At 40.2% G+C, this 25,432-nt stretch overlaps 1 protein-coding gene across 4 annotated transcripts in view; it reads left to right on the top strand.

Moving 5' to 3' along the window:
- The window catches only part of LAMB2 (laminin subunit beta 2), a 55,756-nt gene extending 31,980 nt beyond the window's left edge, over positions 1-23,776 (top strand). For 2 of the 4 annotated variants that reach the window (XM_072420630.1, XM_072420633.1), the window contains 26 exons: positions 189-368; positions 865-977; positions 3,217-3,296; positions 4,240-4,375; positions 5,148-5,306; positions 5,442-5,569; positions 6,044-6,164; positions 6,741-6,933; positions 8,055-8,198; positions 8,353-8,584; positions 8,688-8,851; positions 9,689-9,718; positions 11,601-11,663; positions 12,796-13,020; positions 14,444-14,661; positions 14,965-15,061; positions 15,341-15,713; positions 15,930-16,114; positions 17,072-17,313; positions 18,268-18,471; positions 18,597-18,741; positions 19,490-19,697; positions 19,856-19,997; positions 21,212-21,388; positions 21,834-21,993; positions 23,485-23,776. In XM_072420630.1, the coding sequence (XP_072276731.1) occupies positions 189-368; positions 865-977; positions 3,217-3,296; positions 4,240-4,375; positions 5,148-5,306; positions 5,442-5,569; positions 6,044-6,164; positions 6,741-6,933; positions 8,055-8,198; positions 8,353-8,584; positions 8,688-8,851; positions 9,689-9,718; positions 11,601-11,663; positions 12,796-13,020; positions 14,444-14,661; positions 14,965-15,061; positions 15,341-15,713; positions 15,930-16,114; positions 17,072-17,313; positions 18,268-18,471; positions 18,597-18,741; positions 19,490-19,697; positions 19,856-19,997; positions 21,212-21,388; positions 21,834-21,993; positions 23,485-23,621 (4,256 nt within the window). In that variant the 3' untranslated portion in view covers positions 23,622-23,776. The remainder of the gene's footprint in view (positions 1-188; positions 369-864; positions 978-3,216; positions 3,297-4,239; positions 4,376-5,147; positions 5,307-5,441; positions 5,570-6,043; positions 6,165-6,740; positions 6,934-8,054; positions 8,199-8,352; positions 8,585-8,687; positions 8,852-9,688; positions 9,719-11,600; positions 11,664-12,795; positions 13,021-14,443; positions 14,662-14,964; positions 15,062-15,340; positions 15,714-15,929; positions 16,115-17,071; positions 17,314-18,267; positions 18,472-18,596; positions 18,742-19,489; positions 19,698-19,855; positions 19,998-21,211; positions 21,389-21,833; positions 21,994-23,484) is intronic. The other 2 variants (XM_072420631.1, XM_072420632.1) reach the window with 2 other exon arrangements.
- The last annotated feature ends 1,656 nt before the right edge of the window (positions 23,777-25,432 follow it).

Here is a 25,432-nt window from a genome sequence, read left to right as displayed (position 1 = left end):
GGCACATGTGGGAGACCTTTGCCAGGGCAAAGGGTCCTTTGATACAAATTTAAGGAAACATTTGTAATACCTCTAGTCAATGAGGTCTTGCCTTACTTTGGGTCCAGTGGGTAGGTACAACCAATATCCAGAATCTAAGGTGTTATATTTCTATGATATCTAACAGTGTTCTAAATGTCTCCCTGCAGCCTGTGACTGTGATCCTGATGGCTCTCTTAACGGTGGCCTCTGTGACACTCAGGATGATCCAATTTTGGGTCTCATAGCTGGACAGTGTCGATGCAAAGACTTTGTTGAAGGTCCTCGATGTGACAGATGCAAGTCTGGATTTTTTGGTCTCAGTGCTGGCAACTTCCAAGGATGCAGAAGTAAGAGATTTGAAAAGGATGCAAAAATCAATAATTGAAAACATAAACTGAAATGTCATTGTAGCATATCTGTACCTCCATTTCAATATAAAAAAGGTCTTTTTGTTTAAAAAAACCAAGACAAATCTTAACATATTGGTCCACCTAATTCATACTCTTTTGTTACCCTAGAGTCTCCTTTTTGTCTGTCTTTGCTTTTGGACTCATTCTGTTCTAAAGGAGACAATAGAAGCAAAGAGATATAACAAGTACAATAGGACCCGATAAATTCCCTTTATATGCAGCCTAATAGCATGCACCTTATACTGGCCTGGCTTCCCAATAACCCTGGTTGGAGGTCTCCTTAGAAAGAAATATTCTATTGTTGACAGTAAAGTTGGTTTTACAAGGTAGAGTTTGAGCTGAAAGATCCTTTAAATTTCAAGTTGGAGAAATGAATATGATCTTGAATCGGTTAATTTGTTGATTATATTCTGATTTGTTAATCTATTGGCAGGATGCCAGTGTGATCCAAGAGGAACCATTCCTGATGGTACCCAGTGTGATTCTATTAGCGGAGATTGCTTCTGTAAGCGCTTTGTAACTGGACGCAGTTGTAACCAATGCCTGGTGAGTATGTCAATGAAAATCAAACTTCCGGCAACTAAGCAATCTAGGACAAATAAATAGCTGGATCAAATTGGAGTTTAATGTTGATGTAGAATTTGTTTTGGCAATGACACAATTTGCTGATGTAACTTTGTTTTAATATTTGGCTCAGTAAGGATTTCAAAATTTGAAACTGAAAAGAAAACAGTCCATACTCTTCATACTGAGCAATACATTTTTCTGGAATTTGTTCTCCATTCAACATTTCCAGGATTGTCAAATGCCATAGTCCCCTACTACTCTTCATGTTACCATCTACTGACCTTTGCCATTACTGGATACAGTGGTAAAATAGAGGCAAGAAGGGAGAATTCAATAGAGGTCCAGGCACAGTAGGGATGGTTTTTGATGTTGTTAGTTACTTACATACTACTCCCATCAGAACAGGAGTGTTAGCTCAGTGTCAAGATTTAATGCCTCTATGGTAGCTGTTTCTTGCCTGAGCTCAGGGCTGATAACTGACACTCTTTCCTGGCTAGAGAAGAGTTGAGCAGGAAACTGGAATGTATTAGAACCCTCAGTTAAAAACATTATATATTATCCATTAAATGTATCAAAAGCCATTTTTGTTGGATAGAGTAGAAAACTGTAACAGCCTCAGTCAAATTTTTATTGCCACCTGCATCCCAACTGGTAAAATATTCCAGAATGTTAGTCTTGGTGACCAATATCAATGAGTTGTTAATGTAAAAGGGATGGAGGAAAACTCCAAATTCCATTTGTGGACTTGTTACAGTGACAATTGTCCAAGGGGTGACTTCCTATCCTCAAATCATGTTGTGCCATATTAAAAGTAAAGGACAAAGACAGCCAAAATGAGAATTAACGTATCCTTACTCTATCCAAAACTAAAAGAAATGATTAAGTTTTACAAAAAAGGAAGTTAGGAGAACTAAGTATTGCTCCTATTAAATCTTCCAGCTTTTTCAAGAGCTCACTCACTATACCTTGGTCTGCATCATCAAAAAATGGCAGCTGGAATTTTACTTTCATCACTGACATCTCCTGCTCTCTCTGAATCAGCTTCATAACAGTCACTTTGATCTTCTGAATAGGCTATAAATATTTTGGAGTGTCTTGTAAGGTCACCTTTGGGCTCCAGAGCTGAAGCCATTATACAGTTGTTGGCCAGGCATGGAGAGGCGGCTTTGGCGCCCATTGTTCCTTTCTAATTACCAGATGGGAATAAGGAGTGAGATTGCACTGCCGCATCCCTTAATCTGTTTATTTTTACAAGGGAGGGTAAAGGCATTATTCCGGAATATTATACATTGATAGCTTCCATTCCGTACATACAAACACCTTACAAGCTCCCACAGGAAGTCATAGTTCCCAGGGAGGGAGGCGTATATCCTCCTGTGCATTCCACCCAGCAGCTGCTGGTAACTGAATCTCCTGTCAAAGGGGAAGAGGAATGGTGAATGTGCTGATGGCCATGGGGTGAGAGCAGGCCTTTGGAGTGGTGTCACCACCAGACTGGGCTAAGTGTGTGTTCCAGACACTGTGGGGAAATGTACGGTGTCTGTGCTTTAAATACCAGGTACCTGCATGCCTGGATTTGTCAACAGACCTTAATTATCCCTTTCATCCTAAGCCATACGTCAAGGCATAATAAAAAAAAAAGGAAACATATTTTGCACATCTCAGTAAACAATGCACATTTTTCCCCATGTTTTATCCCTGAAACATGCTGCAGGGTTAAAAAAAAAACTACCAATGTGCCAGAAAAAAAGGAACCCCCTTCTAAAACGCCATCACTATTGCTCCATTCATAAAAGTGGCATCAGCTTACACGATCTTCGATTTTCTAAGAGTTTGCCAATTCATGAATGAACAGCCGATCATTATTATCAGGAAATTAATTATGAGCATCATGGCGATCAGAATAATTGACACTTTACAGGTTGCCAGATTATGTTCACAGCTTTAATAGTGGCCAAAGCCATTGGTCACAATGGTGGTGTTTGTTCTATATATCCTGATTGCTGCTTTTGTGAATAATCAATTGCCACAAATGTGCCCTCATATGGCTGATATAAAGATCATTTACTCCAAACCCTGATCACCACCTGTGTTTCTGAATATGGCAAGAATGCCGATCAAAGCACAGATCACCATCAATAATTTTCATTAAACATATTGCACCACTTTCGAAAAATTAGCTTTTCTAATTAGATTGTTGTCTTGTTTTTTTATCTAGCCAGAATACTGGGCACTTAGTAATGATATTAACGGATGCCGTTCATGTGACTGCGACGTTGGAGGTGCATGGGATAACCAGTAAGTGTAAAATACAGGAATGTTTTTTAAGAACCGTGCTGCAGTATAAAATGCAGAACTTTGCTACGTACAAAACTGTGCATGATTGAACAGATCAGAATATATCTATCAGTATAGTTGGTCTGTGTTTTAGCAGCTTGAGATATGCAAATCACTGGTATTACTTTCATTCTAGCACAGTTATGCAGGCTCCTCTCATGGACTAAATTGCTTTCTCTGATTTCACTGCATACTGTGAGCTACAATGTTCGTAAAAATGTAAAGAAAAGGAAAGGAGGAAAAAACTCACTTTGTATAGATTATATAAGTAACCAACCCTTTGTAGTAATGGAAAAAAAAAAAAGGGATAAATCAGATAAACCTAAATCGGGTCTACCAAGAAAGAGTCTTTTGTTACACCATATTAGTGTTAGACTTTTCGTAGGGTCAAAAAACAAAATGTTTAATGTATCTCAGTTACAAGAATAATTAAAGGCCACACAAGTATATGTTGTTATAAGAATTAAAATAAATCTTAATATTCTGACGCGTTTCGCAACACTTTCTTCTTCAGAGGATTTAGGTGGTTAAATATCAAATCACTAGGCCTGTTGGTTAGGCTATGTCAAACATTCCTTTACTGTGGAGCAGCCGTCCCAAAGGGAGTTATGTGTCCCGTTCATGAAACCTTTTCTTTGTAATGGTAATACTAAAGGCATTATGATTATGGGATTCAGAAGAGGAGACCCCACAATTTGATGGTAATTGGAGAGGCAGAAAAAAGCCACAGGGGTCACGTTTGTCAGAAAGTCCCGGGCTGATATGTGGAATTCTGTGTTTCAGAGGAGTGGCACAGTGGAAAAGATGTATACGTCAAGAATCCAAAGGAGTTAAGAGAGTTTAGATGGAATATGTTTGTCATCATTTTATAAAGAGATAAAGAGAAGTCTTTCTTTGTGACTAGGTGCTCTTCAGAGACAGGTCAGTGCCGCTGCAGGAACAACATGGTCAGCAGACAGTGTAATATAGTGAAATCCGGCTACTACCGTATCAACTTGGATCACTACACCTATGAGGCTGAGACTGCACTGCTCCGGCAGGTAACAAAAACAATGGAGGGAAGGGGAGAAGAGTAAAGCCATGAAGTTTAGGTTGCTGGAAACGATCTTTTATAATTATTTTGACTGGCAAAAAAAATAATGAACGCTGTATACCCAGTTCTGTACAGAACTATGGAGGGGGTAAGGGGAGAAGAATTGGAAGAACCCTGGATAGCAGTGGGATAATGGGGTGCCAACAGTCTCTGATGAAGTTTTCCCATGCTGCCTGGGATCTTTCTTCAAAAACAAATCTTCCTAACAGGCTAAAAATGACTTGGCAAGGGGTTTAACCTACTCCTACTTGATCCTTAAAGACAACCAAAATATACTCACACCTGTTTATATAACCAGGAGTTACAAGAAAACTTCTGCCAAAATATTTTTTCCTGTCCTAGAAATGTAAATAGTTATAGGAAATCTTCCCAACATGAAGGAATTTCCATTTTAGATGCCATCAAAACAGTTGTCCTCATAAAAATATTTTCCCTCTATGGAATGGACTTTCCATTTATGGGGCACTATGGGTGAATGCGTGAATATGGGTGAATCTCTGCAGCAGAATGCACTATAACCTTGATGGAAGATCTAACCATTTTCTTTTCTATCAGAATGAAAGTAAAAGTTTACCCTTTAAACATATTTTATTAAAGATGTGAGCATCCCATGCACAGGCTGGAATAAGCTGGCTTTCCTACCATTCAGTTTTAGGGCTCACAATAGTCACATTGGCCACCTATTCTTCAGTAATGGCTTTAAATATTTCTCCCCATAGGGATGTTCTGTATTTGAGCGGGAACGTATGGTTGGTCGCCCTGCTACATGGACTGGACCTGGATTTGCTTTGGTCCCTGAAGGTGGAGTTATAGAATTTCAGATCAGCAATATTCCATATTCGATGGAGTATGACGCCATCATCCGCTATGAGCCCAAGGTGAGCAATTATAAGTCATTTACATTTTTTGCAATCTTCACTTTATTAAAATCTGGTTGGACACTAGCTCCATTATTTCTCTAAATATCTGTGGTCCAATTTTCATTCATTGTAACATTTGCTGTTTTTACATAGTTTCCAGAGACGTGGCAACAGGTGAAGATAAGCGTTATCAGACCTGGACCTATTCCATCTAGCAGCCCCTGCGGTAATACCATCCCCGCTGATGATGTCATGACGGCCTCATTTCCCACAACGTCACGGTGAGTGTATGGGTACCTAAGTTTATCTAGAGATCCCAGGAAGTTACAGATGGTCAATGTAAGTTCTGGTTCCTAAGTGTTTCAAACTGAATTTATTGCTGTGTTATATATATATATATATATATATAAATAAATATATATATATATATATATATATCATCAGAATAGGACAGCCAAATGGTGGAGAAATAGGATGCACCCCTCTGCACTAGCAGTCATGGTGCCATATAGATCTTCATTGCAGGGCCAGTGCTAGGCTTTTCTTTCAATTAGAAAGCCCAGAATACATGATGCACAATAAAGTGTGGAAGCACCACATATATAATGTAATTGATAAAAAAAGGATTTTGTACAAATTAAAAAAAATGACCTAAAATTTTGTATTATAAGCCTATTGTTGACCACAATCCATTACTGTTTTACATTCAGAAGGTACTGATTATGTAAATTGTATTTGTAAATCTTTCATTGCAGACAAGTGGTCTTGGCTCAGCCAATCTGCTTGGAGCGTGGAGTAAGTTACACCATCCGCTTGGACTTCACAAGGTACAATCTACGGAAGAAGGTACCAGGGGCCAACATCCTTATAGATTCGGTGAGGACAGCACTTTGTTTTTTCATTGACATAATGGACCTGATTTATCAAAGCTCTCCAAGACTAGAGAAAATAGACTATCATTGAAGAACCTTGTTGATGCAGCAAACCTGGAATGGATTTTCTAAAATCATTTGCTATTATTTAGCAAATGTTTTCCATCCTAGACCAGATGCATTCCAGGTTTGCTGGATCACCCAGGTTCTCCTATGATAGTCTATCTTCTCCAGTCTTGAGAGCTTTAATAAATCAGGCGCAGTGTATCTTGGTTGCAGTTAAGCTGTTCCATGAAGCAGGGTCTCCTTTGGCACCTATTTCTATAGTTCATACAGTGGAAATCTTTAATCTACAGGTTTTTGACCACCTATCTCTATTTGCTGGATTTGGCATGAGGAAGCAAGTCAAAATAGTACGGAGATTATAAAGTTCTCGTACCTGAACAGTTAAAAGGGGAGGACTTGTACCTAATTCAAGAGAAAGCTTGGCTGTAAAGAACTGATTTTGAATTTATGTTGGGTGAAAAAAAACTTTTATTTTAATAGGCTGTTTGTCACTAATTTACCTTTTTTGCTGTAGCTGGTGTTGGTTCCCCGTTACTCCTCATTAGAGATGTTCATTGCTGGAGACCCGGCCTCCATTCAACGCAAAGAAGCCTTTGAGAGATTCCAATGCCACAGTAGTAATATCAATGTGATCAAATCGGCAACCAATGAGGTTTGCACGAAACTCATCACCAGCATGTCTTCCGTCATCCATGATGGAGCCCTTGGTGAGTTCAGGAAGAGAATGGCAATGTGCTAATAGCCATGGTGCTGGGATGAACTAACTGTTATGAAGAAAATCAGTTCCTGCAGTCATTGTATATTTGGTGTTCTAGGTTATTCTGTCCACTTAGCTGCTTTTAAAAGGACTGAGTGGCCCAAGCAGAACCAACTCCTTGTTTATTGTGGATGATGAGATATGCCACTTTGGACACGGCTCAATAGCCACCGTGCGAATGAATATTTGATTATATTTGTGGATGAATGGAAGTTTATTTGACACAGCTCATATACATATATCGTACAAGGACAGATTTTGACCTTAAAAAGGCTCTCATTTTCCAATTCTTATTTTCAATAACCATTTGGTCGGCCTGATGAATTTTTGCCCTCCATGCCCTTATTATTCTGCCCATCTAGCTGCTTTTAGAAGCCAAACAATGGGTGATCCAGAGTCAAACAGAATCCATATAGAATCCAAGAGAATTCAGTTCCATTCACACTGTAACAAAGGATAATGGGTGATACAGCATGCATAGAATTTATAAAAGTCCAAAAATGTCTCCATGCTATCCAAAAATAAAAGTTTTGCTAACTATGCATTATAAAGGTCCAATCCAATCAAAGCAAAATGAGTCTTGAAACACAGATATAGATCATTTCATCCTCTCAGCACAAGAATGTTATGACCACTCTATGAATATAATAGATTTTTTTCATTTCTTTACATTTCCGAAATAGAAAGCTAATGAAAAGACATCCAAACCCTTATTCGGTGTCCTGTATGTTTGTCCGTGTGTCCTTTAAAACCAGAACATTTTTGAGTTTATTTAGCTGAAAGAGTGGATTTTTGTTTTTTGGCAGGATACACTTTGCAGCATTTTTGTTCTATAAGTTTACTATGTTTGGTTGGATGCTGTTTAACTCTTTCAGGTTGGGGTATTAGATATGTTTTACTGCCCCCTTGTGGGGAATAAACAAATCGTTTAAATTTCAGGACAGTTGCACACACTTTAATATTGATTTTTTTCATTGCATTCCTATTCATTTGGCATTTATTTGGCAAGCTTGTACTCTGTAGGAAATACATTTTTTTATTTTTTTAATGAATATTATTTCCTTTCCTTAGCGTGTAACTGTGACCCTCAAGGATCTGTGAGCACAGAATGCGATCCTTATGGCGGACAGTGCCGGTGTAAGCCAAATGTCATTGGAAGACAATGTGACCGTTGTGCCCCTGGGACGTATGGATTTGGACCTTCTGGCTGCAGAGGTAACTTTACACTTTAATTAAATAACAATTAGCTATAATATGTCACAGGGGAGAATTCTAATATTTAGGTGTGGTTGAGCTGAGGATTGGGTGGGAGTTAGTTGAAGTTCTTGAGTCTGATTGGCTGATTAACACCTATTTTTTGTTTTTTTAGCCTGTGAATGTAATCTGGAGGGATCCACTCATAGCTTCTGTGACCAGTACAATGGGCAGTGCCCTTGCCGACCTGGCGCATATGGCCTAAAGTGTGATCGCTGCCAGCCAGGGCACTGGGGCTTTCCGAATTGTCGGAAGTGCATATGCAACGGTCACTCAGAGGAGTGCGATCAGAGGACAGGAGCTTGTCTAACCTGCCGGGACAACAGGGCGGGAGAAAGATGTGAGAGGTAACTTCCATCACTGGTCAATGTCTATTTATATTTTTGTATAAGTTGTAGAATCTGTTCACCAGATTTAAAAATTTAAACAATGCCAATCTTAATATTACAGATGTGCTCCTGGTTTTTATGGAAACCCTGTTCTCGGATCAGGTGATCATTGTCGGCCTTGTCCATGCCCAGATGGTCCCAACAGTGGACGACATTTTGCTGCATCATGCCACCAAGAACCACGGTCAAGGCAGATCATCTGCAATTGCAACCAAGGCTATACAGGTGAGAGTGCAATAAGGGCCAGAAATGAATTTAAGGGAATGGTTGGTACTGGCAATGCCATCCTGAGTTGGAAAATATCTCACACAGAGCTCATGGCAAGAACCCAACAAGACTTATCCAACAAATTTGGATAGCACCAATTTTTCTCTTCCTTTTGGCCCAATCCTCAGAAAGGAGCATAGATGGGACTTTTTCTATTAATGGTCTATAAGGTAATGAAGTTTCATTTTAGTAAGACTTTGCTGCCTGACTATCCCTTTCAATAACAATCTTCTATAATAATATAGGAGTAAAAGCCTCCCTCATGTAGACATCCAAAAGCCCTGAGACTGCTGTTGGAGAAGCAGCCCAAGCAAACTCAGTGCCTCCCTTATGTAGGGAGTTGAATAGAGGGACAGAGAGCTGGGCCAGCATGGAGAATAATTAGACACTGAGACAAGGAGAAGGTCATGAAATTCAAGAAGAGAGGGGGCTGAACTAAGACATTGACACTTCCTGAAGTACAAAAATATTCTAGCAAATCCGAAGGTACATTGCAAATTGTTATTGGCCATGGACACATTAATTTTAGGTATATCCATTAGAAGACCCATTTGCTGATGGCAGCCAGATTGCATACTTTGAGATGACACTCCTTCACAATGGTGGAAACCTTTATGTGCATTCAGCAAATTCTGTCACCCTTTGCGTGCTTTGAGCCAATGTTCAGTTATTCAGTGGACAGCCATTTTGTTTGTAGAGCAGCAGAGGTGGCAGCTGTTCTGTTATCCGGAGTTAAGGCTTTTGAGTAATGAATGGCACCTTTGATTTGGATATTTTCACAATTTCTCTTTCCAGGACTGGTAAAGAGGTCAGGAGGGTCACGGCGTGAGTAAACGGCTTCTTGACCTTGCCACCACTCTATGCATGGCTTTCTCCTCACTCCTACAGGGTAGACACCAAACCATGCAGCACTAGCTAGCTAGAGTCCTAATAGCTTTATATCAGGCTGGAGCTGAATTTCTGAGCATTCCAAAGAGATTTAGTAAAAAGTTAGTTTATTTTTCGGTAATTTTTTTGTAGTTTCGGCTAGAAGGCAAAGTTGGGAAAGGTCAGTTTTTATTATTTTCCACTGTCCTCTCTCACTAGATTCCACCTTTATATGTAATGGTGACCATTGTCATCCCAAAAGAAAGTGGGAGGAAATCTAAAATGTGCTCTTTTGGACAATTTCCTGTTGTGTCTCTGGGACAGGAAGGGAAATTTTACAGGTACAAAAAAAAATGAACGTAGAGGGGATTGTACATCTTCCCAACTCTACCCAAAGCTAAAACCAAAGATTTTGCTGTAAATACATTTTAGGTAAAAAAAAAAATCCCACCAATCTAGAGAACAAGTGGAGGACTACTGTTTTATGGTTGAAAGGAAAACCTCACTAAACTAATAATTTTGGGCCTTCAAGTAAGAAGGGAATTGAATATCCTCATACTAATTTCACTAATGTCCCAGGTTGTGTGAAGTTTCCTCAACTCACCAGTCACTGCTAAAAGAACCATTAAATGGTGCTTCCTTCGACTAACACTATTCATTTTCAAAATATAGCAGTTTCCTTTCCTCCATAGCCCTTTTGGGTTGTCAAATAGTCATAACAGAAAAACAGGCTGAGCTTCTTCTTGAGATGCCAGTTAGGTGAAAACATTATATAGTAAATACAAAAAAAAGCCTAAAACAGTGATAAATCAACCAATCCTTTCCAACTTCACCTGGAATTCATGGTTGATTGTTGATGGGTATAGGGTATGGATAAGTTCTATGGTTAGAATATGGTGTCACAGGTGAAGAATGCAGGAAGTCATCCAGGGACCATGTTCCGTACTTTCAATTGGTTTCCTGCTGGTGGAACCCATCAACGTCGTAGGCTATTCCCAAAATACAGGTCAATGTAAAATCAGGCAAGGGGAGAAAAATTTTGTACACAGCCCTTCCCGATCAGGCTTTGGGAGGTTTCTTGACCATAGTTAGAATGATGTGGTCAGAGCCCCCCTTGCAGCACTCCAGCTCTATATTGGCCCAGAGATTGGGCTTCATGACCCAATTCTGCCTTGTCATGGGTGGATACACTTAGTAGACACCCCCAATTTATTTAAATGTTCACATCACAGCTTCCTCAACTTCATGCACTTTCCACAACCTATACATATTCATATCATAGCATTCCCAACTGTGCACAATCCTGTCCTACTTTTAATTGGTTTCCTGGTGAAGTAACCTATTAACATCATTGGGCCAGGCCCGAAAATGGGGCAGGGTGAATACAATTGTGCACCCTTTCCTTTCAGGCTTGGTTTTGGTAGGTTTCTTGACCATAGTTAAAACAATGTGCTCTGAACACTCCCTTGCAGCACTCCAATATTATAATGACCCAGAGACTGGACTTCTGTTAGATGGATCAACTTTTAGCACAACTTAGTAAAAATGTCCTCAACATATATAAACGTTCACATCACAGCCCAACTATATGCACTTTCCACAACTTACACATGTTTATGTCACAGCATCCTGAACTATGCACACAGTTCCCAAGTTTTTTTTCACTTGATCACTGTAATTTGCAGATCACATCTGCCTGAATTAAATGCTGCAAGTCATTGGCTTATCACAACCGGCTGCTACACGGATAAGTCAGCTATGTGCAGCTTTTTGGATTGCAGACAGATAAATCAACTGTGCAAATCACAAGATCTATATATAAGTTATTTTATCCTAACAGCCATTGGATGCAAATGCTACCCGAATAAACCAGTGTGCAGGCAGACTCAGTGGACCATCAGAGGTACATGTTTAAAGCTTTAAAGCAATCTATTATACCAGGCATTATGGCAATGTTATGGGCTGATGGAACTCTAGATTTATCCTTTGGTCTTGTGATCTTTCTGTACTCCATTATAACCCTTATTTGCTGTTTTTACAGAGATTTTTGTTTAACACCCCCACCCATACCACAGTAGACCACATTCTACAGTGGTCAAGCAAATCGCTGCATTGGCCATTGCCCAGCATAAACCCATTCTTCCTATACTTTTCTGTTGCACCATTTGGCACCTGGTATTCAACAACCATTACTTTTAGGTATAAGGGTTCATTCTACTTTGCTGGGCCAGACAGCCCTATCACACAGGGAGTTCATAACCTTGTGTAGACAATGTATATCCCTGGTAATGTTAATGTTTGCTTTTGGGTTAAAGAAACAAATTTACCCAAAAAACAGACTTTTGCTTCAGTTCTACAAGTACTGAATAAAGCCTGTATTAGCCCTAAATCCATTGTTAAGGAGCAGAGCAGGCAAAATTCCAATTGGCTGATGTTTGTCAATAGTTGAACCGTCCCCAGCCAATGAACTCAGAGCCAATGGTTGGTAATGTGAAAATGGATGTCCATTGATAGGATACACACTGGGAAGTATTCCTATTAACCGGTGGTTGACTTGAGACGTTACACCCCTGACAATGGGAACACTACCTGTTGTTTAACTTAACAACAGGTTCAATCTCCTTTACAAGATAATCATTGGTTTACATCCAACTCTGTCATTACTAGTTTCTGGCAACTCATACCTTTTAAAAGACTTTCATTCACTTCCAACAACTGACCTAAAAGATGGTGGAGTAAAATAGAGGTAAGTTATTGGAAATGTCTACAATTAAGTGAACCTTTTGCTTTGAAAAGAACATTTAGTTGGTGTTTTATTATGATAATATGCTGAATGCAATAGGAGAAAAGAAAACACTATAGGATGGCTAAATAAAACAGTGCCTCGATGCTCAAGTGTCCAAGAAATGTAAACCAGCAAGTCAGGGGATATGTAGATACGAAGGACTATGACATAGTTGGGGATCTGCACTGTAGCATTGTGTTCCAGTAATTCCTTTTGTGACATTATCACTAATGTCTATTGTAATCCCCAGGACCGCGATGTGACGAGTGCGCTCCAGGATTCTACGGAAATCCGTTTCAGGTTCGAGGGCGCTGCCTGCCATGTCAATGTAACAACAATATCGACATGACTGACACCGAATCCTGTGACCGGCGCACTGGCCAGTGCATCAAGTGCCTGTACAACACAGAAGGACGGTTTTGCGAGCAATGCCGCAATGGCTACTATGGTGATGCATCAAGACGCAACTGCAGGAGTAAGTGACAGAAAATTCTTCAGTGTCTACAAACATTCCACTATTTTCATTTAAGTTGCATAGCCGTGTAAAGGTTGGAAAGGTGTTAATTGCTGTTTGTGTCCATGCTGGGTAGAGTCACCTTTATTGTTCTGGTCACCATTGTCACCAGAATAGATAATAGTGGTAAATCCACAATTTTAGGGTTGGTACCAGGACAAGAGATGGTAGAACATTTTCCAATAGGTAAGGGGTATGTATTTATGTCTCTCTGTGGTCATTTAATATAGTTTTATCCTCCTTTGCTGTCGAAGGAAGAAGGTGAACACAGGCAGCAGATCCTACACCCACTGTAAAAGTGCTGGAAATATATAGAGAGATAGTTTATTACAGATAGTTCCCTTCAGGGTTAATACATGTCAGTCTGATACAAATTCCTTACTTACAGTATTTGTCAAGCCCTGATGAAGGTGGACATTTTGAACCCCCGAATTGTGTTGGCTTTACAATGCTTGAAAATAACATGGTGGTTGTTTCCAAATACCTCTAAAATGCGTATAGTAGCCAAACCCCAAAAAAGAGAAAAAGCAGGGGATTTATGAATTTATAAATTTATGTTCAATTCATAGATAAATAGTGTTGATTTTTCACATAATATACAAAGGAATTAGTAAGCCTTGTCCTTGTATTTGGTCCTTGACAAAAAGGGTGGTGGGGGGGGGGTTACAGGGGCCTTTTTTCTAAACAAAGTCCAACTGCCAAAGTAAAATGAATTTGTACGTACGCAGTAAAACTGGATCCCGACTCCCAATGCGTTTTGCGGGCATAGGCTTCCTCAGGAGATTTTGGGGGAGAGCCAGTAACAATACTAAGAGAAATAAAAATTCACAAGAGAGATAGTTATATTTATTCATATTATTCATGTACAAGTAAAGTTAGTTCATTGTTATAGTTAGCAATTCCTAAAAGGGGCTTTAGTTGTGGCTTTTAATAAAATATACTAATAGTCCTTACAAAGCGCTTTTGGTGCTTTCCTTCCTGCACACTAGTTGGTTTAGGTGGAAACAATTTTTACATATTTTCCATCATCAGTCATCCATGGCAAGATTTCTTGACCTTTTTAATAGCGTGCCAGTTCTTGAGATAACTTTTTGACTAAGTTTAACTAAGTTTTAGGGAACCATTCTTATAATTACTATAACCACAGCTCACATTACACTAGGGTGGTGATCAATGGAAACAAGGTCTCTTACAATGCTGCCCATTGGGAAGAATGTCACCCTTACAGATAGCTAAAAGGATCATTAGTCTCAGTTTATGTGACCTGAGAGGCAGAAGATGCCCATTGCTCAAGGAACCTCTTGCAACCTCTGGAGAAATCTTAGAGTTCCACAAATGTTTGGCCTCCTAATGGTACTTACTTATAAGTTTGTTTCTTTTGCAGAGTGTGTCTGTAACTTCCTGGGAACAGATCGCAGTCAGTGCACCTCCAGGGATGATTGTCTGTGCAACAAAACTAGCGGTCAGTGTCTGTGCTTGCCCAATGTCAAAGGTCAGAGCTGTGATCGCTGCAGCCCCAACTTTTGGAACTTGGCAAGTGGGAAGGGATGTGTCCCCTGCAACTGTGACCCCCACAACTCCTTCAGCTTAAGCTGCAATGAGGTTAGTTCTAAATGGTCCTGTTAATGTTAAAATAAACTGGCCATGGCAGTAACAGGCTTTCTGTGCTAACCTGCTTCTGATAATATTAATTGCTTGGCTTCTGAAGCTCAGACCAGGGACAGGGCATTCAGCCATCAAAGTCACAACCTCTGATCTGCATACTTGTTTTAAACCAGTGAATTATTATTTTTTGCCAAGTAAATGGAACTCCCTCTCTTGTATGTGCCATTGGAAATAAATACTTACCATAGCATTCATCAGCGCTATCCCTTGTTGCTTCTGATACTGGTCTTTTTGTTTTAGTTTACAGGAAAATGTCAATGCAGACCTGGATTTGGAGGTTCTATGTGTACAGAGTGCCAGGAAAATTACTGGGGGAACCCCAGTGTTCAGTGCAGAGGTAAGAACCTGATAAGTAATATTTATTTAATATGCTTTGAAAAGAATTGCAACACTAAAGCTCTCCGATCTTATAAATATATGCCAAAAATGACAATTCTAAAAAGCATATGCAATACAAAAATAAAATTACACAACCAAATCCTCTCTACTTCTCTAGATTTTATTACAACCTCCATTCCAAAAGTTATAAACCGATTTTTATGTACAATGTAAATACTTTTCATCCATCTGAATTTCTTTTATTCATTGCACTGACTTTCTGTTCCCTGATTGGCAGCTTGCGACTGCGACCGCCGTGGTATTCAATCTCCACAATGTAACCGAGTTACCGGTCACTGCACCTGTCGCCCAGGAGTCTCCGGTGTTCGCTGCGATCAGTGTGCCCGTGGCTTCTCTGGACAGTTCCCTGACTGCCAGCCTTGCCACCAGTGCTTTGGAGATTGGGACCGCATTGTCCAAGACTTGTCTGCTCGCAACCGAGACATGGTGCGCCGTGCCAAGGACATCCACTTGACTGGCGTTGCTGGGACCTACAGGAAAAACTTTAAGAGCATAGAGGACAAACTAGCCAAAGCACGAAGGATTGTCAACTCCCGAAATGCGACAGTGGAGTCAGTGACAAATCTGATGAAAATTATGGATGACCTAAGGTTAGTGGACAAATTTATTATGTGGCTTGACTAAAAGTGGTGGACGTATGCTTGCTCAGCCCAAAAGCCCAAACTCATCCCAAAGTGGTGGACTTCTTCTAGCTCAACACAAAACCCCAAAAAACCCTATTTGTGTATGCAAAGTAGCTGTAGCCATTGTGATATATCGCTTTCCCTTCTTCACTTTATATTTTATTATACATTTTATTTTAACAGGAATAGAATTAATGAGTCAACAGAGGCACTGACCCAACTGGAGACTGTGTTGACCAATGTGCAAGATGAAAACTTTGATGCTAATCATGATCTTGCTGAACTGGAAAGGGAAGCTCGCAGCTTAAACATGACCGCTAAGGAGAGGGCACATCAGCTTGAAGTTCTGAAAAACTCCAACTTTTTAGGTAAGAACAGAAGTTCAGCAAAATTAAATGAAATAGCAAAATTCAGAAAACCAACAAACAAAAGAAAAATGATCATTTTAAAATAGCACAATATAACACATTAACATTTTTTCTCTATATTTGTAAAAATGTATAGATAAAAACATCGCCATCCTTAGGAGTGTATCTCCAGGTATATAGAGAACTTTAGTTGAAAGCAGTGCTCCCCCATCTGTTGATGTTCAGATGAATGGGGAAACTATGGTATATTGTTCTCTATGCATTTTGCTGAACCACTGTCTGCTTCCTCAGGAGATATAATGCTGATTGTTCAACCTCTCCTACATACTTGGAACATAACAAGGTGCATGCATGGCCTTAGGATGATAAGAAACTCGTAGCACATGGGCTCTATATTTCCCATTTTTATGACAATTTTCCTTCATGATTGGAGTTCAGTTTAATGTAATCATGAGCACAGTCCACAGTATGTCATCTAGAGTATCCAAATGCTAATGCAGCAGCTCGCCTGCCAGCCTGTAACGCCTCACTCATTTGGTGATTTGGTGACATCACTAATGTGCTGCTCACTGTTCCCCTTGCTGGAGGCTCAAACTCAGGGAAGCAAAGCCCTGCCACTACCAATATTGCCAACGCCCTACAGACACAGTGCAGAACAAGGCATGGTATGTCAGTAATGGGGAACAGATCAGCTGCAGAGAGACTCTTGGCAATACTGGGTTCTAGTCTTGCCTTCTGTCTGCCTTTTTTGGGTATAGCTTACAAAAATTCAGCATTTAGTTTGAATTGCCTGTATTTCTTAATCTATTGATCACTTCAACATGCCACAGGAAAGTCTGTTTGTGAGGTTGTATGGTTTGCAAAATGAGATTTATTAAACCTAGGTCATTACACTACTGTAATATTCCTGGTTGACAAGTCATCCTTTAATATTGCATGGTTGTTGTCTCGGCACAGGGGCTTATGACAGCATCCACCAATCCTACACCCAATCAAAACAGGCTGAACACCTGGCCAACGCCTCAGCCATCAACGTCCCCAGTCCTGTTAGCGACTCTGTCAAAACTCGCCATAAAACTGATCAGCTTTTGGCAAGAAACCGGGATGACTTTAACCGGAAGAACGCGGCAAACCGGAGGGCGCTCAGTGATGTGACGGCTAAAGTTAACACACTTGACTTGAAGAAAATTAATGAGAAGGTTTGTTTGTGCAAGTACAGAAAAATGCTTATTCATCTGGAGGGAAATTCACTGTCCATTCACCTAGCTGTGTACTGAACTAAAATCTCAAAAAATGTTATCTTGTGAAGTGCAAAACAACTCCTACCTATGTAATGTAGATGTGCAGGAACAAGATTAGTTTTGTTGTTTAATAGGATTTTAAGGTTATCTCCATATAAAATGTATATACTCCAGTTTGCACATGGCTTTTAGGGTTTGGAATCAAAATATAGATCCCACATTCAGTACCACCTAATAGTAAAATCCTGCATGTGATAAATTTTAACAAGGAAAAATGCGACTCTGCTATGATATTTTAACAAATATTGACTTTTAAATATTTGGCCCTCCAATTATACTTAGCAAGGCATCAATCAGATACCTACAGGCCTGAAAAGTTTGGGCCTGAAAAGTTAGGAAGAGGACCATTAGCTGGTCTTTGCTAGATTACGTCAGTTCAGTCTTGATTTCGATTTGCTTAGCATGCAATGTATATCATGGCAGTTTTTCCTCAGTCTTTTGTAAGACATCTGTAACCTTACAGAAGTCTCTAGCAGTCTCCTGTTACTTGGAAGTTTTATTTTAAAGTCTTTTACCAGGGCACCAATTTATATAATGGGTCTTTTGTCACACACCTCTATTGCAATTTCTTGTGCCATGTAGCAGTCTTGTGTAATGTGACAACTTGATGTAAGGCTGTGGTCACCTATAACATACAAACTTGTGCTGCTCCAGTTTCGTGTAGATGCATGCACAGGATAAAAGGCACAAAATGATGTTCATAACTTAAATCTTTTGGTTGTTATCGATGATCCTTTGTCTATGAGTTTTGTTTCCAGCTGGAGTTGTCCTTTACCAATCTGAAATATTTGACAGTTATTTGCTAACATTGTCAGAGCTGATAAAGGTAACAGTTGCAATAATAATACACAGGTTTGTGGGGCCTCCGGAGATGCTTCCTGTGCAGAGAGCCCATGCGGGGGTGCTGGATGCCGAGATGATGAGGGAAAGCGGTTATGCGGTGGTCTAAACTGCAATGGTGCAGTGGCAACCGCTGACAATGCTCTGGATCGTGCCAAGCATGCTGAAGAAGAACTACAGAGAGCCTTGGGGGAAGTGGATGCCTTATTGCAAAAGGTACAAAATTGTTATTTTTATCAAACATGTTGAACAGAACAACATGTTGTTCAGATTTGATATGTCTTGGATCTTTTTTAAAAAAAAGAAGTCTTCACTAATATTTCCCTGTCTTGGTAATTAAGGTGGCAGATGCAAAAGCAAAGGCAGACAAAGCTAAGCAGAGAGCTCAGGCCACTCTCGATCGAGCCAGTGAGACAAAAGGAAGAGTGGAACGCTCCAATAAAGAATTGCAACAGCTCATCCAGCAAATTAAAGACTTTTTGAACCGTAAGTAACCCATTCACTTCACTATATGAATGTTTCCTTAAATCATTGTTGAGACCACTTATCTAGGGTGATCGTACAATGTGGGCACTTACCTAGTTATATACACAAGAAGGTGATTTACTGCATCATGGATGGGATAACTGACTTAGCTTAGTAAATGTGGTTATAGTTCACTTTGCAAAGCATACCTAATCACCAGCAAGGAGATGTAAGCAAACAGGATTTTTCTTTACACATGACTGGATGGTAAAGTCAACAGAGCTTATTTACTTATTTATCTTATTTACTAAGCTAAGTGAAGCATCCCTTGCAAAGGGATACAAGCGAAGGTACGCAGAAAGCATAATTATTTCTCCCCCTTTCTTAATTGATGGCATAATGAAAATAGTGTGGTGCCATGCTTACGCCTGCCAGATAAAGGGGGAAGTTATATTCAGTAGTCTTCCATCCATCTGGACTGCCTGAAATATGTAATACACATCCACATACTGCCATCCCTTTTTCAATGAGAGTTCCCTATTCTGGTCATTGAAGCTCATTGGGCACTTGGATAGCATCTGGCAGGGCTCATCCACAAACTGAATCAGAAAGGGGCACAGAAAAAGTTTTGGGGATAGTAAAGGAAACAGCAGATATTTTGTTGGATCTGGTCTTAGCCAGACTTTAACTTAAAATGACAAATTTGAGAACAATATTAGATATACAGAAAGCTACATAATTGTAACATGGCTGTCTATTGTGTGAGCAGAGGAAGGAGCTGAACCGGACAGCATTGAGATAGTGGCAAGCCGAGTCCTGGCCCTTTCCATTCCTGCCACTCCCCAGCAGATCCAGCACCTTGCAGAAGAAATCAAGAATCGAGTGAACGCCCTCTCCAATGTTGATGCAATTTTGGATAACACTGTCAATGATGTTCGTAGGGCTGAACAGCTACTAACAGAAGCTAAGCGAGCCAAGTAAGTTGGGGCTTAGATTTCAAAGTGGCCAATGTAAAGCTGGCCATGTACAAACTCCTTAGAAATTCCCTAACAACAATAAAGTGTAAAAGTCTCTCCAAATATTCAGCACAATTAATATCTGATCATACAGATTTATCAACAATTATGTTTTTTAGAAACCGTGCTGAGAATGTAAAGAGTACAGCGGAGTCTGTAAAGAAAGCTTTGGAAGATGCAAGAAAAGCGCAAAACGCTGCCGAGGGGGCCATCCAAAGTGCCAACAATGATATTAAAGACACAGAGATACAACTAACAGCGGTAAATTTACCAATACTGACTCAAGTACTGACTTCACACTTAGGGTGACCCCGACACCAAAAGGTCACTAGTAAAAAAAATATGTCACCCTTCAGGGTGAGTTGAGTACCTGTCCATTGCATACATAGGTTCCTACCACCTTCTCATACATCATGTACAGGAGTGTACCTAGAAATCACTGGGCAAAATTTTGGTGCTCCAAGCATTCCTAAAATCAGGACCTCAATGCATATTATGTATGGGTAATCCCTCCATTCATGCAACAGTGACGTTCTGCCCCTTCCCCAAAAAAGGTTTAATGCATTGATGCCAGTGGGTGGATGGAGTTGCTCCCCTTCATGCATAATTTCCTCTTGCTGCTTACTCATAAAAAAATAATGCATTGGTGTTATTGGAGTAGTCAAGCTACAGCTGCCCCATTTAGTGATGGTGTGGCAGCCTGAGGACAATAGAGCCTATTTACAGTAAGTTGACCCACAGCTCTTGCTACACCTCTCTATGCCACTCCATCTGCAGCTCTTTACAAAACATCATGCCTGTCCTCACCACTCCTTGTCCTCATATGCACAACTGCTGCCTGCCACCTATGGTAGATCCCACCCATGTGGATCCCTCTGCTACTCCACCTATTCTATGACAGATCTAGAAAACCATGTAGATTGGTAATAATACATTGAAAATAGTAAGCAATTTACCAGTATGCAGATTACTACTGACCATAAAAAGGGGATGCCTGAGGGACAAAATATGTTAAAAAGCATATCATTCAGGTTTTTACAGCTTGTAGCAATTGCTATAGTGTCTCTGGTGATCCCTGTGCCACTTGTTCTTGGTTAATGGTAGGTTGTCTTCATTTCTTTAATCAAATTTGAAATAAATTTTGTATTAATTAGTATATGCTGGTTAACAGCCATTAGAAGTTCCAAAAAATTTCTGATGTATGGCCAGCATAATGTTAGCTTTTTGAAGATTGGAAAAGCCTCTTTCCATCATTTTAGTCAATCAAAGAAGGGATATCTATGCAAGAACCATTACTACAAACCAGTCACTTTGTAAACCCCTTTCATTCCATGATGAGTAGACAGGGAATAAAGTGTTACCAACTAGAATATTAAATGATTACAGTTCAAGTGAAATCCGATTGGAATTATTCACCTTAGTATTGTTAATTGATTGTCCTTTTATAATGTTAATATTCTGTGTCATCATTTTAGATCCAATCAGAGACCTTAAATGCTGAGAATCGCCTGAACAATGCTATGGATCGAATTAATGATCTGGATAAACAAATTGATGCCCTGAAAGTGAAGCGGGCAGGGAACAGATTGGCAGCTACTCGAGCAGAGGAGACAGCTAATGGAGCACTGGATAAAGCCAATGAGGCAAAGAAGGTAGGAAGGTGGCCCTCTGCCTGGGGCCCTATGTAAATACTCCATCAGCCCATCATGTTCGATTTGCTAAACATCTAGCCAACTGTCTCCCTTTTAAAGGGCCTCTAAATACAAACTTGATATTAATTTTGTAGTGTTTTTCCTGGCCCCTTTTAGCTGGGCGCACCACCCAGTACATTTAAGTAACTACCCGCCTACAGCTTCTTCCCACCCAGCTTAAAAAAATTCTGGGGAGAATACTGAGTTATATACAATGATGGGGGTACTTCAGAACTCTTATATCTGTTGGGGACCACAATGACGAGGACATCTGGTTCCTGGTTGTGTCCTTGTCTTCTTCAAAGCTTGAGGTGTTCCTTCTTCACTTAGATGTTTCCTCTCCTGGTGCATTTAAAACTATTGTCCTAGATTTCATACATTTACAAAGCCTTTTATTTCTTCTAAGGTGCTGGATGGACAGCTTGGGGATAAATATAGAACAGTACAGAACTTTGTCGAACACAAAGCCAAAAACGTAAAGGATGCCAAGAATAAGGCAGACCAGCTAAGAGATGAAGCAAAGCAGCTTCTAGGCAACGCTCAGGACAAGCTGAAGAAACTGCAAGGTATGCTAAGTCTTTGGATCACCTGCTACTGTCCTGGGTTTAGTAGTAGAGAAAGTTTGTCCCTTCTATTGCCTCCCAGGTGCATCAGGAACTCCAACTGTCATTACAGATTTAGTTTGATGGTGGAAATTGGTATTGCTTCCCATTAAATCCTCAATAATGACATTTTATGTGTTTGCTATGCAAGAAGGACAATAGAGCCCTTTGGATGTCTGCATGAATCACTTCCATCCAAAACCAATTTCTTTATTAATTTAAGATAGTTGGTGGGGCAAAGCAAACCTGCAAACCATTTTTTAACTCTATAAGTTGTTTCCATTACTAACAATGGGTTAAAGGTATGAAAAAATTATAAATGCTGCAGCAGATACAGGTGCCTGGACATACACATGTGGACAACTAACCATCATACCCATATGAGCCATTTTGCACATTCTTTTTAAAAACTTTTACCTTTATTATGGAGCTACAAAGCCTCCATCATTTGGCTTTCCAGTCTGTAGAAAATTGTGCCAATTTAGCCAAAAGTGCATTTGTCAGGTACTGATATTGCAGTAGAACTGGTTGCAGTCAGTATTCAAATTATTTCCAAAGGTGTTTAATGGGGTTGAGCTCAGGGCTTTGTATCGGCCACTTGACTTCCTCCTCATTAAACTTGTTGCACCATGTGTTTGTAAAACTGGCATTGTGCACCTATGCAAGAACCTTCCCTAAATCAACACATTTATCTAAAATGCCTTTGTATGCTGTAGGGCTAATTGTTTCATTGGAAAAACCTAAACTCCTAGATTGTAAGCTTTTCTGGGCAGGTTCCTCTCCTCCTGTGTCACAGTCTGTATTCGACTGTCATTTGCAACCCCAATCTAATGTACAGTGCTGTGTATTATGTTGGCGCTATTAAAATCCTGTTGATTAATATTACCTCAATAATTTGGCGGGGTTCCTACATACTTTTCGGTCGTGCAGATGACCATGTAGAGTGACTACAGCAGCCACCCAAACCATCAATCATGGCCATATGTGGGGTCATTAGAAGAGGCAAAAACAGTACCAAACTTTCCTTGCCCAACATGTCTTCTGCAAATTCCTATTGCAGTCTGCTACCCAGTCCCTTTTAGAAGTATGTGGGGGCAGTGCTTAAAGGCAAACTCTGACAATGCTTTTAGATAAAGTTTGCTTGCTAGCTCTGACTTTGTTCACAATAGGCCTGATTTAATAAAGGTCTCAAAGTCTGGAGTGAATACACTTTCATCTGTGAAGCTGGGTGATCCAACAAACCTGGAATGGATTTCTTCAAGGTCATTTGCTATTTGTTAGCAAATGTTTTGAATCCTGGACCAGATCCATTCCAGGTTTGCTGGATCACCCAGCTTCCCTGATGAAAGTGCATTCTCCCCAGTCTTAGAGCTCTTTAATAAATCAGGCCCATGGTCTGAGGGGAACATGTTAAAGAACTGGGCTAATCATCTCCTATTTGTCATTTTCCTGCAGAATTGGAAGTAGCCTATGAGAAAAATGAAGTTATTCTGCAAGAAAAAGCAAAGCAGCTTGAAGGCCTTGAAGAGAAAATGAAAGATATCCTTGGTGCCATCAACCAACAAATCCAGATTTATAATACTTGCCAATAAAGAAGAATCCCTAGAAATGTTCTGGCCAAAGCAACTTTTTTTATATATAAGGCTGGGAACCAAGCCAAGCGAATCAGCCAAAGAGCACTTCCCTAAGTGCTATGTTACAGTATTAGTGTGATGAATATGCTTTAATAAACCTCAATTCAATACAATCCTGATGACTGTTCTGTTATTGGGTTCTGGGATTCAATGATGATATCTGGGTTTACACTGTAGCTGGTGATCTCCTGATTCTGTATGTATGGATTCTGCACAGTACTACCGTGTTTCCCCGAAAATAAGACCTACCCCGAAAGTAAGATGATCATGAGTGACTTTCAACAATAAATGTGTACTGTAGTCTTCTTCATGGAAAAATAAGACATCCCCTGAAAATAAGACCTAGTGTGTTTTTGGGAGCCAAAAAATATATAAGACAGTGTCTTATTTTGGGGGAAACACGGTACTTCTCTTGTTCTGTACCCCAGGTGTAAATCTCGGTATCTGATCCTATTCTGTATCTATGGACTCTGCACAGTACCACTTCTCTTGTCCTATACCCCGAGTGTAATCCTCGGTATCTGTTCCTATTCTGTATGTATGGACTCTGTACAGTACCACTTGTCTTGTTCTGTACCCCAGGTGTAATTCTCGGTATCTGATCTTATTCTGTATGTATGGACTCTGCACAGTACCACTTCTCTTGTTCTGTACCCTAGGTGTAAGTCTCAGGATCTGATCATTTTCTGTATTTATGGACTTTGCACAGTACCACTTCTCTTGTCCTGTACCCCGAGTGTAATCCTCGGTATCTGTTCTTTTTCTGTATGTGTGGACTCTACACAGTACCACTTCTCTTGTCCTGTACCCTGGGTGAATATCTTGGTAACTGTTCTTATTATGTATGTGTGGACTCTGCACAGTACCACTTCTCTTGTCCTGTACCCCGAGTGTAATTCTCAGTATCTGTTCTTCTTCTGTATGTGTAGACTCTGCACAGTACCACTCTTGTCCTGTACCTCGGTGTAACTCTTAGTATATATTCTGTATGTATGGTCCATTGCAATTCTCTTACATAAAATAAATTGAGGAAAGGGGCATCACTGGCAATGTATGCCACCTACCCACCTCCTATGGGACATCATCACGGTGCCCTGCACTCCTCAAACTATGTCGCCCATCTGAAGACACCTAAAGAAATCATGGGGAAAAAGGAGAGCTGGGGGCCTACAGAAGATGGGGTGGAGGCGGGGGTGATGCCACTTAGGGATTGAAGTTGTTTCAGTCTGCTGTTTCTTTCTTCTCCTTTCTCTGAGCTGCTTCAGGGCTTCCTCCCCATTGATGTGCACCGGGGTATTAAAGCTGGCACTCTCTATGCAAGCACAACCCCAGCTTACCCCAGGAGCAAGGGCTTGTTACCCAAATGATGGGACTCTCCTTATTCAGGGGGCATACCCAGGTCCCTGGGGTTTCCATAGCACTTAGAGGAAGTACAAAGCAAGTTAAATGTTTGTAATATGAAGTAGCATCACTCTATCGATCCTTAAGGTGCAATTGGCTTTATATGGCTCCCAAGAAGAAGCTCCTGGGAATGTTATAATACAAAAAAAATTATCCTAAAAAAAAGGTTTTGATCACTTCCTGTTTGACTACAGGACAGGAAGTGAAGAGAAATCCTCTCAATGTGACATTAGCATATAATCAAGTCATTTTTGCAGAGAGGGGCAGGCGGGGGCAGGACACTTCCTAACTCTATGGAAATGTGAGGCATACATTTTAGGCTCTATAACACAAAGGCAGGCATAAATATATGAAGTAAAATAAGGAAA

The sequence above is a fragment of the Pyxicephalus adspersus genome, chromosome 8 (assembly GCF_032062135.1).
Source record: "Pyxicephalus adspersus chromosome 8, UCB_Pads_2.0, whole genome shotgun sequence".
Classification (NCBI taxonomy): domain Eukaryota; kingdom Metazoa; phylum Chordata; class Amphibia; order Anura; family Pyxicephalidae; genus Pyxicephalus; species Pyxicephalus adspersus.
Note: the sequence above shows the minus strand (reverse complement) of the source record. Positions and strands in the feature narration are given on the sequence as shown.